At 64.6% G+C, this 19,473-nt stretch overlaps 2 protein-coding genes across 2 annotated transcripts in view; one reads left to right on the forward strand and one right to left on the reverse strand.

Moving 5' to 3' along the window:
- Positions 1 to 4,830: 4,830 nt before the first annotated feature.
- On the reverse strand, positions 4,831 to 11,854 carry LOC102056934 (zinc finger protein 628-like). The gene is given in 3 exon segments (XM_055711889.1): positions 4,831 to 8,021; positions 8,023 to 10,089; positions 11,596 to 11,854. Coding segments are annotated over 2 exon segments (5,004 nt in total). The 5' UTR covers positions 10,080 to 10,089; positions 11,596 to 11,854; the 3' UTR covers positions 4,831 to 5,074.
- A 1,009-nt stretch (positions 11,855 to 12,863) lies between these two features.
- LOC102057111 (deleted in malignant brain tumors 1 protein-like) overlaps positions 12,864 to 19,473 on the forward strand; it is a 48,586-nt gene continuing 41,976 nt past the window's right edge. The window contains exons 1-4 of the mRNA XM_055711983.1: positions 12,864 to 13,003; positions 13,193 to 13,945; positions 14,971 to 15,053; positions 15,352 to 15,502. Of these exons, the coding sequence (XP_055567958.1) occupies positions 13,900 to 13,945; positions 14,971 to 15,053; positions 15,352 to 15,502 (280 nt within the window). The 5' untranslated portion in view covers positions 12,864 to 13,003; positions 13,193 to 13,899. The remainder of the gene's footprint in view (positions 13,004 to 13,192; positions 13,946 to 14,970; positions 15,054 to 15,351; positions 15,503 to 19,473) is intronic.

Here is a 19,473-nt window from a genome sequence, read left to right on the forward strand (position 1 = left end):
ACCCATGGGTGCCCCTACTTGCCCCCACCTCCCCTGGGTGCCCCCCATCCCCCCCCAGTGCCCCCCCCCGCCCCATGGGTGACTCCCCCCAAGTGCCCCCCCTCCCCCTCCCGCACCCCGGTGGGCTGAGCAGCCCGCAGAGGTCCCCGGCGGGGGCCCGCTCCTGTCCGAAGGCGAAGTGGGTGGGGGTCTCGAAGGCGGGGGGCAGCGCGCGCAGGCAGCAGGGGTGGTGGGAGAGGCAGCGCGTGAGGCAGAGCTCGCGCAGGAAAGCCCCCCGCCCCGTGCGCTCCTTCGGCACCAGCTTCAGCACCACCGAGGGGCCTGGGGGGGGGGAGGGGCTGGGGGAGGCTGGGGGAGGGGGGGAAGCGCCCCACATCCCCCCCATCCAGCCCCCCCAATCCAGCCCCTCCCTCCTTTAGCCCCCCCAGCCCTCCCATGAACCCCCCCAGCACCCCGTCTGTCCCCCCATCCAGCCCCCCCCCCAGCTTTTAGCCCCTCCATCCAGCCCCCCATCCCCCCATCATTCCATCCCATCCCTTCCCCTCCCTCATACTCCCTCCCCCATCCACCCCCCCTCCCGCCCCCCCCACCCCCTCCCCCCCTTGCATCCCCCTCCTCACCCCCCTCCCCCCCCCTCCCCACTCCCCTCTCAGCCCCCCTTCCCACTCCCCTCACCCACCCCCCACCCCTGAATCCCCCTCCCCATCCCCACCCCCATCCAACCCACCCCCCCCACCCCACCCTACCCCCCATCCCGGGGCTGGGCCAGCACCACGCGCCCGTAGCTGCCCCTGCCCAGTTCTCCCAGTATGGCGAAGTGCTGCTCCAGCTCCCAGCACGGCAGCTCCCGCCCCGCCTGTGCCATCAGCTGCTCCAGCCGTGCCTCGGGACCCTCCTCATCCTCGCTGGACTCTGACATGGGCCCTGCCCCCCCCCCCAGCGCCCCCCCCCCCCGGCCGGCACGGATCAGCTAAGGGCAGCCTAGTGCCCCCCCAGTACAGCCCAGTGCCACCCAGGGCCAGTATGGGTCAGCACAGGGCAGCCCAGTACAGCCCATTGCCCCCCAGTATAGCCCCAGGGCAGCCCAGTGCTGCCAGTACAGCTCAGCCTGCCCTAGGCCAGCACAGGTCAGCACAGGCCAGCCCAGTGCCCCCCAGTACAGCCCAGGCCCCCCAGGCCAGCACAGGTCGGCACAGGCCAGCCCAGTGCACCCCAGTACAGCTCAGCCCCCACCTTTCAGGGCAGCCCAGTGCCCTCCAGTACAGCCCAGACCCACCCCCCCCCAGCCAGCCCAGGTCAGCCCAGTGCCCCTCCAGTACAGTGAGTGCCCCCCAGCACAGCCCAAGCCAGCCCAGTACAGTGTAGGGCAGCCCAGACCCTCCCTGGCCGGCATGGGTCAGGACAGGCCAGCCCAGTGCCCCCCAGTAACAGCCCAGTGCCACTTGGAGTCAGTATGGGTCAGCACAGCACAGCTCAGTGCCCCCCAGTACAGCCCATTGCAGCCCAGTGCCCCCCAGTACAGCACAGGGCAGCCCAGTCCCCCCAGTACAGCCCAGTGCCCCCAAGTACAGCTCCCCTCCCCCTCAGGCGTATCCAAGTGCACCCCAGTACAGCCCAGCACCCCCCAGTCTGTCCCAGTTCAACCCAGTCTGTCCCAGTCCAATGCATCCCAGCCCAGCCCCCTCCCCACATCCCCCATTTCTGGGGGTCCAGGGCTCCCCCCTCCCGATCCCCCACTGCAGGGGGCCAGGGGGCCAGGGCTCCCCCCTCCCCTTTTCTGGGGGTCCAGGGCTTCCTCCTCCCCCTCCCCCCCCCTCAACACCGCCCCCTGGGACCCTCCCCCCATCCCCCCCCTCCCCTGGCCCAACCCCCGCAAGCTCACTGCTACCCATCCCCCCCAGGTGTGGGGGACCCCCCCCTCCCCCATTCTGCCATGGGGCTGGAGCAAGGGCCCCTCAGCGAGGGGGGATGGGGGTCAGCACAGGCCTCACCTGCATCCCCCGCTGGGGTCCCAGCAGGGTCTGGGTGCTGGTGGGGCACGGCTGGTGCCCCTGACCCCCCCCCGCCCCCCCTTGCCCCCCCCGGCCCCCCCAGCCCCCCCCCAGCTGTGACTCAGATTTTCCCGAGGGCAGCGGCCGCGATAATCTCCGCCGCGCTCCCGGCGGGTGTGAGGGCCAAAGATGGGCAGGAGAGAGGGCAGCGAGGGCAGCGAGGGCAGCGAGGGCAGGGTGGGCAGCGAGGGCAGGGTGGGCAGCGAGGGCAGCGAGGGCAGCGAGGGCAGGGTGGGCAGGGTGGGCAGCGAGGGCAGCGAGGGCAGTGAGGGCAGCGAGGGCAGGGAGGGCAGCGAGGGCAGGGTGGGCAGCGAGGGCAGGGTGGGCAGTGAGGGCAGTGAGGGCAGCGAGGGCAGGGTGGGCAGCGAGGGCAGCGAGGGCAGGGTGGGCAGCGAGGGCAGTGAGGGGCAGGGTGGGCAGTGAGGGCAGTGAGGGCAGCGAGGGCAGGGTGGGCAGCGAGGGCAGGGTGGGGCAGTGAGGGCAGTGAGGGCAGTGAGGGCAGGGTGGGCAGCGAGGGCAGCGAGGGCAGGGTGGGCAGGGTGGGCAGCGAGGGCAGTGAGGGCAGTGAGGGGCAGGGTGGGCAGCGAGGGCAGCGAGGGCAGGGTGGGCAGCGAGGGCAGTGAGGGCAGCGAGGGCAGGGTGGGCAGTGAGGGCAGGGTGGGCAGGGTGGGCAGTGAGGGCAGCGAGGGCAGCGAGGGCAGGGTGGGCAGTGAGGGCAGGGTGGGCAGGGGAGGGGCAGGGTGGGCAGTGAGGGCAGCGAGGGCAGCGAGGGCAGGGTGGGCAAGGAGTAGAAGAAGGGCAGGGTGGCCCCGGAGGACAGGGATGGCAGGGTGGGCAGGGAGGGCAAGAAGGGTAAGGAGGGCAGTGAGGGCAGGGTGGGCAGAGAGGGCAGGGAGGGCAGGGGTCATGTCGCGACACAGGCCAGTCATGTTGCTCACACACCCGGGGGGATGCCACTAACCCCAGGAGGGGGTCCATGGGCACAGGGGGGTCTGCAGGTCCCCCTCCCCCTCTCATCCCCCTCCCCACTTCACAGTTCCCGCTTCCCCCCCCCCCCCCCAGTTTCCCACGGCACCTTCCCCCCCGCGCCCCCCCCCCCCCGCTCCCCCCTCATCCCACCTGTTCCCCCCCTCCCCCATCCCACCTGCTCACCCCCCCCCCAGTCCCCCCTATCCCACCTGTTCCCCCCTCCCCATCCCACCTGCTCCCCCCTCCCCCACCCCACCTGCTCCGCCCCCCCCCATGGCCAGGGGTACGGCCCTGTGCCCCCCCCGGGGGGTGGGGGGCCCCCCCCCCTGTTGCTGGCCGCAGGCCTGGGAGCGTGGTGGCCGAGGTGTGGGGGAGGGGAGACCGACAGCTGCGGGGGCACCGAAATAGCCGGGGGGGGGGTGTGGGGGGGGGGGGTGGGGGTGGGGTGGCGGGGCCAGGTGGCACCAGCTTGTCCCCTGGCCCCGTGCCCGCGGGGGGGGGGCACAGCGTGGGGTGCAGACCCACGAGCTGCTGCATCACTGCCCCTCCCCCCCCCCCACTGCCCATTCTGCTTCCCCCGTATTTGCCCCCCAGCACCCCACCCCCCCCCCCCCCGGGGTGGGCTGGGTGCTGGGGCTGGGGTCAGGGTGCTGAGTGCCAGGGTCAGGGTGCTGAGCGCCCGGGGCTGGGTGCTGAGTGCTGGGCGCCGAGCGCTGAGCGCCAGGTGCTGAGCGCAGGACAGGTGGCGGCAGGATTAGCACTAACGAGCTGTTTCATAACGGAGGTCGAGAGGTCATGGGGGGGGGGGGGGGGGGGGGGAGCTGGCTCAGCACCCAGCGCTCAGCACCACCCCCGCTCAGCACCCAGTGCCTGGCTCAGCACCCAGCACCCATGGGGCACCGCGGGGGGGGCACACCAGTCTGACCAGTATGGGCCCAGTCTGCCCAGCACATACCCCAGTGCCCCCCCCTCCCCAGCCTAGGGGGCAGCGGGGTCTCAGGGGGGTGCCCCAGGGGGGGCACTGGGGGCTGTTGGGGGTCACTGGGAGCTGCTGGGGTCACTGGGGGTCACCAGGGGCTGCTGGGGTCACTGGGAGCTGCTGAGGGGCACCCTGGGAGCTGCTTGGGCCATACTGGGGCATACTGGGAGTCAGCGGGGCCATACCAAGGCCATACTGGGAGTCAGTAGGGCTATCCTGGGGCCATACTGGGTGTCAGTGGGCCCATACTAGGGGAGATACTGGGGCCATACTGAGGAAGTCCCAGGGGCACACTGATGGGGATACTGGAGCCATACTGGGAGCCAGTGGAGCCATACTGGGAGCCAGTGGAGCCATACTGGGAGGAGGAGGGCCAGGGCCCTCCCCCACAGCCCCATGCACAACCCCCTACCCCCAGTCCTGTCCCCCCCCAGTGCTCCCAGTAACTACCCTGCCCTCCCAGTAACCCCTCCTCCTCCACCCATGGAGACGCCCCTAATCACACCACGCCCCTCACTAGCAACGGGCCAATAGCAGCAGCCCCCACCTAGCCCCACCCCTCACTAGCAACCGGCCTATAGCAGCAGCCCTGCCCCAGCCACACCTCTCACTAGCAATGGACCTGTCGCTCTGCCCCTCCCTAGCAATGGGCCTATAGCCCCACCCCACCCCTAGCCCCGCCCCTCCCTAGCAATAGGCCTACAGCCCCGCCCCTCACTAGCAACAGATCAACAGTGGGAACGCTCCCCCTAGCCCCGCCCCTACCCCAGCCCCGCCCCTAGCAACACCCCCTCCCTCATCGATGGCACCCCCCAAGGAAGAGCCACATGGTGCAAGGAGGGGGCGGCACCGTTTATTGACCACGCCCACGGCCCCTGGCCCCGCCCCCCGCCGCGGGGGCTCATGGGGGGCGTAGTGGAGCAGCCTGGGGTGGTTCTTGGGGGAGGGGCCCCTGGGGCATCTTGGGGGTCCCGGGGGGGGCCCCTGGGGGTCCGGCCCCACCCCCCCCAAAGTGGGACCCCTGCCCCCCTCCCCCAGCTCTGGCTCCGCGGGGGTGGGGTCCGGGGGTCCCCCCTCAGAAGGTGTGAACCAGGGGGACACTGGGCAGCTCGGGGGCAGGGGGTCCCGTCCCTGTCCCACCACCACCACTCCCACCCCCAGCCCCGCCCCGGGCTGGGGTAGGGGGCTGCCCCCCAGCAGTGGCCCCCCCCGGCTCCCCCCGCACCAGGAGGAGGCGGGGGGAGCCGGGGGGGGGCAGCTGGGCCAGCGCCTGCAGGCAGAGGCGGGCAGGACCCCCACCTGTCCCCCGCAGCAGCAGCACAGGGGGCAGCCCCCCGGTGGACCCCACCACTGCCAGCCGTGGGGGGGGGGAGGGGGACGGCTCCCCCCCCGCCAGGAGCACCTCGGGGGGCTGCGGCTGGACATCGGGGACCTCTGCAGCCTGGAGGTGGACACTGGGCACCTCCGTGGGCTTCAGTTGTACGTTGGGCACCTCCATGGTCTTGAGTTGGACGTTGGGCACCTCTTCCACGGGCTTGAGTTGGACGTTGGGCACCTCTTCCACGGGCTTGAGTTGGACGTTGGGCACCTCCACGGGCTTAAGTTGGACATTGGGCATCTCTTCCATGGCCTTGAGTTGAACGTTGGGCACCTCCGTGGGCTTGAGTTGAGTGTCGGGCACCTCCTCCATGGGCTTCAGTTGGGTGTTGGGCACCTCCACGGGCTTCAGTTGGGTGTTGGGCATCTCCTCCATGGGCTCGAGTTGGACGTTGGGCACCTCCATGGTCTTTACTTGGATGTTGGGCACCTCCACGGTCTGAAGTTGGACACTGGGCACCTCCACGGTCTTAAGCTGGATGTTGGGCACCTCTTCCATGGGCTTGAGTTGGGTGTTGGGCACCTCCATGGGCTTGAGTTGGATGTTGGGCACCTCTTCCATGGCCTTGAGCTGGACATTGGGCACCTCCTCCATGGCCCCGAGTTGGACGTTGGGCGCCTCCATCATTTTGTGACAGGTGCTGGGCACCTCAGTGGCCTGGAGATGGTCACTGGGCACCTCCATCATCTTCGCATCGTTGGGCACCTCTGTGATCTTGAGATGGATGTTGGGCACCTCCATCATCTGGTGATGGACACTGGGTATCTCAGTGTCTTGGAGATGGACGTCGGTCACCTCTGTGGTCTGGAGATGGATGCTGGACAACTCAGTGACTTGGAGATGGATGCTGGGCACCTCGGTGGTTTGGTGACACACACTGGGCACCTCAGCAGTCTGGAGGTGTACATTTGTCACCTCTAAAGTCTGGGGATGGATGTTGGGCACCTCAGTGGCTTGCAGCTGGACAGTTGTCACCTCTGCCTCCTCAAGATGGACACTGGGCACCTCTACAGTTTGGTGATGGATGTCCGTCACCTCAGTGGCCTGGAGGTGGACATTGGCCACCTTCGTGGTTTGGAGATGGATGCTGGGCATCTCTGTGGCTTCAAGATGGACGTTGGGCACCTCAGTGGTTTCGAGATGGATGTTGGGCACCTCTGTGGTCTGCAGCTGGATGGTGGCCACCTCCATGGCCTGGAGCTGGATGTTGGGCACCTCCGTGGCTTCCAGATGGACACTGGGCACCTCCGTGGTCTCCAGATGGACACTGGGCACCTCCGTGGCCTCAAGATGGATGTTGGGCACCTCTGTGACCTCCAGATGGACATCGGGCACCTCCGTGGCCTCCAGATGGACATTGGGCACCTCTGCAGCCTCCAGACGGACATCAGGAACCTCTGTGGTTTGGAGAGGGACATTGGGGACCTCTGTGGTCTGCAGCTGGATGTTGGACACCTCGGTGGCCTGGAGGTGGATGCTGGGCACCTCTGATGGCTGTGGCAGGGCTTGGAGCTGGACATTTGTCACCTCAGTGGCCTGGAGGTGGACATTGGGCATCTCAGTAGGCTGGAGGTGGACGCTGGACACCTCAGTGGCCGGGAGATGGACGCTGGGCACCTCTGATGGCTGTGGCAGGGCTTGGAGCTGGACATTTGTCACCTCGGTGGCCTGGAGGTGGACGCTGGTGACATCCAAGGGTTGTGGCAGGGCTTGGAGCTGGATGTTGGTCACCTTGGAGGGTGGTGGCAGGGCTTGGAGCTGGACATTGGTCACCTCGGTGGCCTGGAGCTGGATGTTGGTGACCTCAGAGGGTTGTGGCAGGGCTCGGAGCTGGATGTTGGTGACGTCCAAGGGTTGGGGCAGGGCTTGGAGTTGGACATTGGTCACCTCACCGGCTTGGAGCTGGACGCTGGTGACATCCAAGGGTGGTGGCAGCGCTTGGAGCTGGACATTGGTCACCTCGGTGGCCTGGAGGTGGACACTGGGCACCTCAGTGGCCTGAAGGTGGACATGGGGCACCTTGGTGGCCTGGAGGTGGACGTTGGTGACATCCAAGGGTGGTGACAGGGCTTGGAGCTGGACATTGGTCACCTCACTGGCCTGGAGCTGGATGTTGGTGACCTTGGAGGGTGGCGGCAGGGCTTGGAGCTGGACGCTGGTCACCTCGGTGGCCTGGAGGTGGATGTTGGTGACATCTGAGGGTTGGGGCAAGGCTTGGAGCTGGACGCTTGTCACTTCGGTGGCCTGGAGGTGGACGTTGGGCACCTTGGTGGCCTGGAGGTGGACATGGGGCACCTCGGTGGCCTGAAGCTGGATGTTGGTCACCTTGGAGGGTGGTGGCAGTGCTTGGAGCTGGACATTGGTCACGTCGGTGGCCTGGAGCTGGACATTGGTGACATCCAAGGGCGGTGGCAGCGCTTGGAGCTGGACGCTTGTCACCTCGGTAGCCTGCAGCTGGACATTGGTCATCTCAGCGGCCTGCAGCTGGATGTTGGTGACCTCCAAGGGTTGGGGCAGGGCTTGGAGCTGGACGTTGGTCACCTCGGTGGCCTGCAGCTGGACGCCGGTGACCTCGGGGGGCTGTGGCCCGCGGGGGGGACCACCACCACCGATGCCACCCCTCAGCACAATGACGCTGGTCCCCGCCGGTGCCCCCCGCCACCGCCTGGAGCTGGATGCTGGGCAGCCCCTGCCCCATGCCAGGTACCAACAGGATGCTCTGGCCACCACTGGGGGGTCCCACCGCCTGGGGACCCTTCCCCCCCCACGCCGGGGGACCCTCGGCGGGCAGGAGGGTGAAGGCAGGGGGCTCAGCGGGGGGGGTGGGCAGTAGGAGGAGCTTCCGCGGTGGTGGCGGTGGTGGCGCTGGGGGGGGGCTGGGGATGAGCTGCAGCCCTTGGGGGGTCTGCACCAGCAGGAAGGTCTGCGCCTCGGCGGGGGGCGTTGGGGGGCGTCGGCGGGGGCCGCGGGGGCCGGGGGCGTGGGTGCGGAGGTGGCGCTGGAGGTAGGAGGCCATGACGAAGGCTTTGGGGCAGAGGGGGCAGCGATACGGGCGGGCGGCCGAGTGGGTGCGGCGGTGGAGCTGGAGGTTGGAGGAGTGGGTGAAGGCCTTGCCGCACTGGGGGCAGGCGTAGGGGCGCTCGCCCGTGTGCACCCGCTGGTGCTGCCGCAGGTTGGAGGTTTGGGCGAAGGCCTTGCCGCAGATGGGGCAGGTGTGCGGGCGCTCGCCCGTGTGCAGCTGGCGGTGCCGGCGGAGGCTGGAGGTGTTCTTGAAGGCTTTGGGGCAGTCAGGGCAGCGGTAGGGACGCTCGTCGGTGTGTTGCCGCAGGTGGTACTGGTAGTGGGACGCCCACTTGAAGGTGAGGCCACACTGGGCGCACTCGAAGGCACGGAGCCCCGTGTGGACACGCTGGTGGGTCTGGAGCAGCGAGGAGCGTTTGAAGGCCTTGCCGCACTCGCGGCACGCATAGGGGCGCTCACCCGTGTGGTCCCGCATGTGGTACCGCAACCCCGAGGAGCCTTTGAAGGCTTTGCCGCACTCGGTGCATTGGTAAGGACGCTCCGGGGTGGCGGACTGAGGTGCCACGGGGGGATGAGGAACCTCGGGGGGCACCCGTGGGTGCTCCGGGACGGCCACGGGGGGATTAGGAGCTTCGAGGGACACACAGGGTGGGCCGGCAGTGGGGTGGCTGCGTTGGTGAGTCAAGAGTCCAGCCAACTGGGTGAAGGTTTTGGGGCAGAGGGTGCACTTGAAGGGGCGCTCGGCAGCGTGGCCGTGCCGGTGCCGCGCCAACCCTGAGCTGTTCTTGAAGGTCTTGCCGCAGGTAGGGCAATGGTGGGGGGCGGCCGGAGGGGTCCCCGAGTGGCCGTCTTGGTGGCCCAACAGCTCCTCCTCGCTGGTGGCGCTGGAGGGGCAAGCGGAGCATCTCCAGAGGGTGTCCGGCGTCGTGGTGGGCGCTGGGAGGAGCGGGGGCATGGCAGCATGGCTCTGCAGGTGTTTCTGGAGGCAGGCGTCAGAGACAAAGGCTTTGGCGCAGCTGGGGCACTGGTGGGGCCGGGTGGCCGCGTGGGTGCGGCGGTGCAGGAGGAGGTTGGAGGAGTGGGTGAAGGTCTTGCCGCACTGGGGGCAGGCGTAGGGGCGCTCGCCCGTGTGCACCCGCTGGTGCTGCCGCAGGTTGGTTGCTTGGGCGAAGGCCTTGCCGCAGATGGGGCAGGCGTGCGGGCGCTCACCTGTGTGGGTGTGCCGGTGCCGGCGGAGGCTGGAAGAGTTCTTGAAGGCTTTGGGGCATGCGGGGCAGCGGTAGGGACGCTCGCCGGTGTGTTGCCGCAGGTGGTACTGGTAGTGGGACGCCCACTTGAAGGTGAGGCCACACTGGGCGCACTCGAAGGCGCGGAGCCCCGTGTGGACGCGCTGGTGGGTCTGGAGCAGTGAGGAGCGTTTGAAGGCTTTGCCGCATTGGGGGCAGGCGTAGGGGCGCTCACCCGTGTGGCCTCGCTGGTGGTAGAGGAGGGCGGAGGAGCCCTTGAAGGCTTTGGGGCACTCGGGGCATTTGTAGGGGCGTTCGCCCGTGTGGCTGCGTTGGTGGTGAGCCAGGCGGGAGGACCAGCGGAACGCCTTCCCGCATTCCCGGCAGGCGTAGGGCTGATCTGGAGCCCCGGTGCGGGAGACAGATGGGGGCGTTGGGGGCGTTGCTCCCGCCATGCTGATGGCCCTGGGGAGGGGGGGGAAAAGATGCGAGAGGGATGGGCGGGGTGAGACACCCCCCCCACCCCACACCCCCCATTCAGAGGGGACTTGTGGCCATGTGGAAGGGCTGAGGGTGAAGGAGGGGGTGTGGCCACTGTGGGGGTGTGGCCTCCCTGGGGAAGGCCATGCCTCCCCTGGCCAGTGTTCCCCTCCAGGCCACACCCCCATACCAGTGTGCCCTTCTAGGCCACATCCCCACTCATAGGCCACGCCCCCTCCAGGCCACCTCCACATCAGCCAGGGTTTCCTTCTAGGCCACACCCCCTCCAGGCCCCCCCCCCCAGCCAGTGGCCCTTCTAGGCCACTCCCCCATCCCTAGGCCATGCCCACCCTGGGCCACCCGCACCAGCCAGTGGCCCTTCTAGGCCACACCCCATTCCTAGGCCACAACCCCTCCAGGCCACCCCCACACCAGCCAGTGGCCCTTCTAGGCCACCCCATCCCCGCGTGGCCCCTCTAGGCCACACCCCCATCCTTAGGCCACACCCCATCCAGGCCATGCCCACATTACCCAGTGTCCTTTCTAGGCCATGCCCCCACTCATAGGCCGCGCCCCCTCCAGGCCACCCCTTATCAGCCAGTGTTTCTTCTAGGCCACACCCCCCAAGGCCACATGCCCTCCAGGCCACCCCTTATCAGCCAGTGTCCCTTCTAGGCCACACCCCCCAAGGCCACGCACCCTCCAGGCCACCCCTTATCAGCCAGTGTCCCTTCTAGGCCACGCCCCCACAGCTAGGCTGTGGCCCCTCCAGGCCACACCCCATCAGCCAGTGTTTCCTTCTAGGCCACACCCCACTGAAGCCACGCCCACTCCAGAACACACCTCTATTGACCAACGCCCCCCTCCAGGCCATGCCTCCTCCAGGCCACACCCCCCCACCTGAAATCCCTTCAGGCCACCCACCAGCCAGTGTCCCCTGTAGGCCATGCCTCCTCTAGACTACGCCCCAATAAACTAGCATTCCCCTGCAGGCCACGCCCCCTCCAGCCAAATGCCCCCTCCAGACCACGCCCCATCTCTAGGCCCCGCCCCATCACCCAAATGCCTACCTCTAGGCCCTGCCCCCTCCAGACCACACCCCAATCCCCTAGCATTCCCCTCTAGGCCACGGCCCCACCAGCCAAATGCCTACCTCTAGACCACACCCCAATCCCCTAGTATTCACTCTAGGCCCCGCCCCCACAGCCAGTGCCCCCCACCATGCCCCAATCAGCTATCACTCCTCTAAGCCCCACCCCCACGAGCCAGTGCCCCAGACCACGCCCCCTCTAGACCACGCCCCAACCAGCTAGCATTCCCCTCCAGGCCACGCCCCCACCACCCAAACACCCCCCTCGAGGCCCCGCCCCCTCCTGCCTCGCTCCCGCTCAGGCCCCAGCCCCCTCCCCATAGGCCCCTCCAGGCCCCGCCCTCCCCGCGCAGGCCCTGCCACCGCCCTCCCTCCAACACCCCCGCCGGTACCCGCTTTACCTGCCGGTAGCGGCACCGGGGAGGCCTCGCCGCGGCGGGGCAGGGCCGGGCAGGGCAGGGCCGGGCAGGGCCGGGCCCCGCTTCGGCCTCCCACCGCCTCACGCCCGCCCGCCCCCGCCGCCGCCGCCGCCGCCGCGGCGCAACGACTGGGCCGCGCCGCGCGCCGAGCCACGCCCCCCCCCGCCGTGCCGTGCGCAACCAGTGGCCCGACCCCGGCCCCGGCCCGCGCGGGGGCTGCTGGGAAATGGAGTTCCCGCCACAGCCGCCTCCGCCATCTTGACCTGGGAGGGAGGGAGGTGAGGGTGGTTGTCGCCGCTACCACGTGGGGGGACGCACAGTGGGAGGGGGGTGGGGTGCTCGGCTGGGAGCGTATCCCAGCGTGTCCGTCCCCCGGGAGCCAGGGGATTTGGGGGGAGGGGGGGCTAGAGGGCTGGGAGGGGTTGGGGGAAGGTGGGCCGGGAGGAGTGGGAAGGACGTGAGGGAGCTGATGGGGGTTTGGGAAGGCTCAGGGCAGTGGGGGAGCTGGAGGGGCAGGAGGTTGGGGGGTTTGGAGGGTTTAGGGGAGCTAATGGGGATTTGGGGGCTGGGGACAGGGAGGGAACTGGGGGGCCTGGGGGTCTCGTAAGGGTTGGGGAGACTTGGGGGGGTCAGGGGAACTGGTGGGGCAGAAGGTTGGGGGGTTTGGAGAGGTTGGGGGGGCTAATGGGGGTTGGGGAACTGGAGGGCAGGAGTTTGGAGGAGTTTGGGGGGCTGAGGGGGGTCGGGGAACTGGTGGGGCAGGAGTTTGGGGACTTTGAGGGGTTGGGGAGTCTCAGGGAGGTCAGGGGAACTGGGGGGTAGGAGGTTGGGGGGCTTAGAGGGGTTGGGGGGGCTGAGAGGGATTTGAGGGCTGGGGACAGGGTGGAACTGGTGGGCCTGGGGGTCTTGGAAGGTTTGGGAGGCTGAGGTGGGTTGGGGGAACTGGTGGGGCAGGAGGTTGGGGGGCTTGGAGGGGTTGGGGGGGCTGATGGAGATTCGGGGGCTGGGGGCGGAGGAGGACCTGGGGGTCTCAGAAGGGTTGGGGGGGCTGAGGGGGGCAGGGGAACTGGTGGGGCAGGAGGTTGGGGGGGCTGAGGGGGGTGAGGGGAAGTGGGGGAGCAGGAGGTTGGGGTGCTGAGGGGGATTGGGGTGGCTGGGGGGGGTCGGGGGAAGCAGGGGGGCGGGAGGTTGGAGGGTTTGGAGGGGTTGGGGGGGCTGAGGGGGCTGGGGTTTTGATGTCTCCATTTTGATGTCTCCTGAGTGTCATGGTGGCCATGATCTCCTGGGAGGGAGCCCCTTGGGGATCCCCCCTAGGAGAAGTTAAATCCGGAGGCTCCCGGGAGAGATCCCCCATGGATCCACCGGGCTCCCAGGGCCCGTGGCAGCCCAGGTACCCGGGGGTGGTGCCGTGGGGAATGGGGGGCAGCGGGGGTGTTGGAAAAAACCGAGTTGTTGCCAGCGTCAGGCTGTTTAGACTTAAAAAAATCAAGCTTTGAGCTTCCTCCATCCTTTTTTTCAGCTGATGGGTTTCCCCCCAGCTCCAGTTATCCCTTCAGATGTCTTCTTTCCCTTAATTTAGGTGGAGCAGACCACTAATTAATTGGAAAGGGAGGAGGAGAGTTTCCAGACGCTTGGAAGAGGCTGAGGGGTGCATCAGCCCTGGTGGGCTGAACCCTCTGCGGAGTCTTGGGTCTCCGTTCTGGTCCCGGGGGGAAAAATCCCGTTACAGCCAGCAGGGAAAACCGAGCCGGAGACGAAGGTCCTGATTGTTTCTCCCATCTGGCCTCCCAGAATGGTTGAGGACGCTCGGCTTTTGGCACATACTCATTTCTTTGCTCTCCCTGGAAGGTGGCAGCAAGTTTAAAGACCGCAAGGCAGCCACGGGGTAGCGTTTCCAACTGGGATAACCCACTTGCCTTCAATAAAGATGATTTTTTGCCATCTAACTAAGCGTCTGGACAATGCAACGCAAGGAAATTCATGGCGCGCTGTGGCTGGCTTGGAATATTCCCCTTTTCCAGCAGGCAGCTGCCAAGGAATTCTCTGAAATCCTCATCTCCACGTGCTGCAGCTGATGGAAACCAAAATAAACCCTGATAAAACGTTGCATCATGTCAAGAAGACGCTTGAAGGCAGGATGGGAGCTGGGGATAATTTTGCTGCGGTTTGTGGTGGTGGCCTTCACTGCTGTTGGCCAATTTGTGGAGAAATGAGGCAAAAGTGTGAATAATTTGTTGAAAAGCAGATGTGTGACAGGGAATGTGCTGAACATGCGACGCCAGGAGGATGGAGGCCGTCAGAAGCATTGACTGTGTCTCCAGAGCCGCTGAGGGTATGGATTGGCTCGAACACTTCTGGGATTGAGTGAGAAATATCGTGTAGCCTACTTTTAGCCCTCTGGAGTTAAAAGTAAGGAGTTAAAAGTAAAATTCTAGTCCCTGGCCAGGAGCTGAGAAGGGAAAAGGCCGCAGGGTCCTTAGCATGGCGCCCCATCCCAAGGATCCCATGGCACCCCATCCCGAGGATCCCGGGGACCCCGTGGCACCCCATCCCGAGGATCCCCTTGCACCCCATCCTGGGGATCCCATCGCACCCCATCCCAAGGATCCAGTTGCACCCCATCCTGGCGATCCCATGATGCCCCATTCTGAGGATCCCGAGGATCCTGTGGCACCCCATCCCAAGGATCCCAGGGATCCCGTTGCACCCCATCCCGGGGATCCCATGGCATCCCATCCCGAGGATCCCATGGCGCCCCATCCTGAGGATCCCGAGGATCCCATGGCACCCCATCCCGAGGATCCCATGGTGCCCCATCCTGAGGATCCTGAGGCTCCTGTGGCACCCCATCCCAGGGATCCCATGGCATCCCATCCCGAGAATCCCGTGGCGCCCCATCCTAAGGATCCCATGGTGCCCCATCCCGAGGATCCCGAGGATCCTGTGGCACCCCATCCTGAGGATCCTGTGGCACACCATCCCAGGGATCCCATCGTGTCCCACCGCAGGGACACCATCGCCCCCCATCCTGCTGCTCGCAGCCGACAAGCCTGTTCCCGGAAAATCCTGGATTCTCCGAGAACCCTCGGGATCTTTGGGTATCTAGCCGTGGGCTGGATGTTGCCCACCTCAGAGATCGGTCTGGAAATTCCCCAAATTCTCTTCAATTAATTGTCTTCAATTAAATTCTTTTCAATTAAAGAGGAGAATCGATGCAGCGGGGGGGTGCCCAGACCCTCAGTGGTTTTGCAGCTGAACCTCAGCACGTTTTCTGGACGTATTTTTCATCTGGGGGAATATTTTTTATTTTTTTAATCCTTTTTATTCTTTATTTTTCATATTCCGTGATACCGCCAGGATCCAGGCCCTGTGTTTTCTACACGCCACGGCTTTGGCGACGTGACTTCGGGACAGACTCTGGGCGGAATGTGCTGGCTGATGTACGCAGCTCCTGGAAATCCCTGATTTTGGCAGGGAAAGGAGGCACCTCGCCCTCTGGAGCACCCTGGGTTGGCTTTTGGATCCTGGCAGGATGAAACTGGGCATTTCCCGTGGGTGCAGCGCTCCTTATGTGAGGATCCCCAACCCTCCTGCTGCTGGGTGTGGGGATGGGGGTGGCTTAAATCTCTTCAAACCCGAGGGCAAAATCCTGGGGGTGGCAAGGAGGGAGGGATCAGTGCCGGGGGGAGGGCTGAGCGCTGGGAAACGGAGGGAACAATCCTGCTTTTTGCCACCCAGCACACCCAGCTCGGCTTGCCGCTCGCTCTGGGGACCTTCACCCGGCCGAAGGCGTATGGGACGAGCATGAGGGTTTCCAGATGTCATCTCCTGTCCCTGCCCAGCCACCTCGCAGGAGCATGGCTCCTTGTCTACCTGGTTTGCTTCTGTGGTGAGTAGCGCTCACTCGAGGGATGGAGCATCCTAGAAGGAAAGAGGGGGGTGGGGGATGAAGGGGAACGAGGGGGCACTAGGCTGGTGGAAGGAGGGAAAACTTCCTCCGAGCCTTTAAAAAAAGCAGGGAAAAGCAGTGCATGGGGAAGGAGACCTCGTTAGCTGGGGGATTATCCCGGTTTCTGTGCTGTTGGCCTTGCACAGAGGTTGGGAAACAGAGGTTGGAGTCCCATCAGCCGGTGTCGGTCCAACCTAGAAATCGTATTATTTGCGTTGGCCGCTGCTTCAGGGCTGGCTGCTTCGTTTACAAATAGCACAAGGTCCTTTCTCCTCCCCCCCCAGCGCAAACAGGAGCGTTTGCTCTGCAGGTTTGGCGGGAGGTGAAGCGATTGTGCCACCAGCAGGATGCCAAGAGGGGTTTTTCTCTTTTTTTGGTTATTCTCTTTTTGCATCCTCTTCTCCAGGGGATGCTGCAGCCTCTACCCAGACACCAACCTGACCATCCACCCACAGCTCAGCCACTCCGGCACTCGATTAAACTTCATATTATATCATATTTTATATCATGTATTTTGTATATAACATATACTATATTATATATACTGTATATAACGTATACTATATCATATATACTTTCATATTAATTTTGTTGCTATGATCTCAGCCCCGATCACGCCCTTCTGTAAGACATGGTTGGGCGCTACAGGTTGATTAATTTGCTGCACAGGCTCCTTATCACCTTGTGAAAATCGCTAATTAAAGCACCAAGAGCAAGTTGCCATCAAACCCATTGCCCTGTGGAGTTTGCAGCCCCGCCGGCAGCATATTGAGGATATTAAGAGGAAAAAAAAAATAAATCTCTGAAGCCCTTTTAAAGATAATTATTTTTCCAAAAGGGGCTTTGTGGAGCGATTTGTCTCCTGGATTTGGGTTTTGTGGATTTTTTTTGTGATTATTTTTGATTTGTCTTTGAGCTTGAGGTAAGCCACTGCCATCAGCTCCGTGAAGCCCGTGTGAGTGCCGCAGCTTTTCCCGGTGCTGCTTTTCGGCACCGGACCCTCTTCATATCCCTCTTGCAGACCCTGTTGCTTCCCAGCGGGATCTCCCCGATGGGGCAGGGGACGATGACGACACAGCAAAGCAAATCCCTCACAGGGAGTGTTGTTTGTCTGTGTCCATGTCCCCCCACCCCAAATTTTCCAAGAGCTCACTGCGGCGCAGAGCACCCGCGCCCCCAGCGTGGTTTTGTCCCGCACGAGGGATCACCCCTAGTGAGTGATTTGGAAAGATCTGTGTTAATTGCACCTTCCTGGGATGCTGAACCACCTCCGGGGAGGGGGGTGCATAAGGACCCCTTGTGCATTGTGTGCCTCCGTGGTGAGCAGGACACGCGTGCCTTGATTTACCTCCGTGTTTCGGGGGCGCAGGCAGGGCTGGGGACCTGTCGTGTTTTGTGGGCAGGTGCTGCGAGACGTGGCTTGGGGATCAAGGGAATGGCTGGCAGGAAACACCTGGATTCCTTCTCCCCACCAGAGACGGGATGGTTTCCCTGTCCTTGCCTCTGGCGAGCTGCCGTCAGCTGGAGAACGCTCTTTTTCTGGCCCTAAACCGCGATGCTCCAAAAATCCAGAGCTTTGGTGGCTGATGGAGGTGCGAAACCGCTGGAAGATCCCATATCCCAATGGACACAAGGGGTGCTGTCACCTCCGCCTCGCAAAGAGGGTGCGGTGCCTCGTGGACAGCAGGAAAAAAACCCCGAATTTTTCCTCCTCCTCTGGAGAAACCTCTGGAGCTCCAGCCACAGCTGGAAAGATGCTGGGTTGCCAGGACTGTGCGGTCTTGCCCCTATCCTGAGATCCCAAGGTCTAGCAGAGCACAGAATGGTCCTGGAAAGATGAGGGATGGAGAATTTCTGCTGGTTCACCTCTTGTGTCCCCCCCAGCGTCACCCAGCCACCCTGTGGCCACATGCGTTGGCCCAGCGCAGCTTCACCTGGCAAACAGCGTCAACGCTTGTTCGGGAAGGGTAGAAGTGGAACACAACCACCAGTGGGGAACTGTCTGTGACGATGACTGGAATTTCTCCCATGCCACCGTGGTGTGCTGGCAGTTGGGTTGCCTGGCGACAGTTGCAGCTCACCGGGTGGCTCGTTTTGGCCCGGGATCGGGCCTGATTTGGTTGGATGACGTGTGGTGCAGCGGGAGCGAAGCCGCTTTGTCCGAATGCTCAGCCAGACCTTGGGGGGGGTGTCAGCAACTGCAATCACAACGAAGACGCCAGCGTCGTGCACGCAGGTCACGTCGTGCTTGTGGACCAGGAGAAGCTCAGCGGAGGATGCTCTGCTCCGGGTATCCATCCTGGGCTGGGGGACCTTGTCCCCCTTGTCCCATCTCCAGCGGTTTTGCCGCTCTTTAGCCGTGCAGCTTTGTGAAAATAAGGAGAAACAGGGAAAACAGGAAGGAAAAAGGTGTTGGCGCGGGCACTGAGGAGAGGGGAAGCGTTGCAGTGGGTCCCGGTTCTCCTAGCCAGGTCTCGACCCGCTGCGCTACAGGGACCAGTAGCCCACCAGTAGCAAAGATGGAGGGGGTGGGGGGGTCCTGAAGAAGGGACAGTGGCAAGAGGGGTCTGCAGAGTCTCTCCCTTTGAGGGGGGGACACTGCAGTTGTGGGAAGGGTTGAGGGGACTATAAAAAGGGATTTCTTGCGCTCATGGTTGAATGTGCGTGGTCTCTGGGGTCGCACGGCTGGTTTTGCCCCCACCTGAGGTGTTTAGCCCCAAGTTTTTGATATTCCTCGATGGTTTGGGGGCACTTTTGTGGATATGCTGGGCTTATGGACCACCCCTCTTGCACAAACCCTCCCCTGGGCATGGGTGTCACTGCAGTGCCGTGAAGCAGCACCTTGGGGGTGATGTGGTCTGATGTTCTCCTCGTGGTGTCTCCTCATGGTGTCTCCTCGTCCCCTCTCTCATTGTCCCCTCTCTCATCGTCCCCTTGTCCCTCCTCGTGTCACACTCGGGCATGGTCCCTGACGCACCGATGCAGCTGTGCCTGGAGAATGGCTCTGGCCACTGCTCGGGCCGTGTGGTCGTGCTCCGGCAGCAGCAGTGGGGGACAGCGTGTGACGCCGGCTGGAGCCTGGCGGAGGTGGTGGTGGTGTGTCAGCAGCTGGGCTGTGGCACGGCCATCTCAGCAGCGCATTCGGCTCATTTTGGGCAAGGGTCCGGCCACATCTGGCTGGCCAACATCACCTGCACGGGGATGGAAGCTTTCCTTTCCCGATTGCCACACCAGGCTCTGGGAAGCCCATGGCTGTGACCACCGGGACGATGTCGGTGTGGTGTGCTCAGGTCCGTGGTAGGCGGGATAAGTACCCTGCGTGGGGGGGTCAGCTCAATCGCGTCCCTTTACCCACCTCGGGGTTAAAAAAAATGAAATCCAGAGGAGTAGGCTTGACCCAAGGACCCTCCCAGAGTCGCTGTTGACCCCAGGACGCTCCTGTATGCCTTGTTGACCCCAGGACCCTCCCAGAGTCACTGTTGACCCCAGGACCCCCCCGACCAGAGTCACTGTTGACCCCACGACCCTCCCACAGTCACCGTTGAACCCAGCACCCTCCCATACTGTTGACCCCAGGACCCCCCTACAGTTGCTGTTGACCCCAGGACAGTCCCACAGTTGTTGTTGACCACAGGACCCCTCCCACAGTCACCATTGACCCCAGGACCCTCCCAGAGTTGCTGTTGACCCCAGGACCTTCCCATACCGTTGCCCCAGGATCCTCCTGTACTCCTTGTTGACCCCAGGACCCTCCCACAGTCCCCGTTGACTCCAGGAGCCTTTGTCAGCCTCCAAGCTGCGACCCCTCTATCCATCCCCACAAGGAGCAAACCCCAAGCCCGCCCTGTCGCTGCAGCAACTTTCCCTGGCGGCTGGAGGCTGTGCACATGGAAGGATGCTCTGATTTTCCG

The sequence above is a fragment of the Falco cherrug genome, chromosome 5 (assembly GCF_023634085.1).
Source record: "Falco cherrug isolate bFalChe1 chromosome 5, bFalChe1.pri, whole genome shotgun sequence".
Taxonomy (NCBI): Eukaryota; Metazoa; Chordata; class Aves; order Falconiformes; family Falconidae; genus Falco; species Falco cherrug.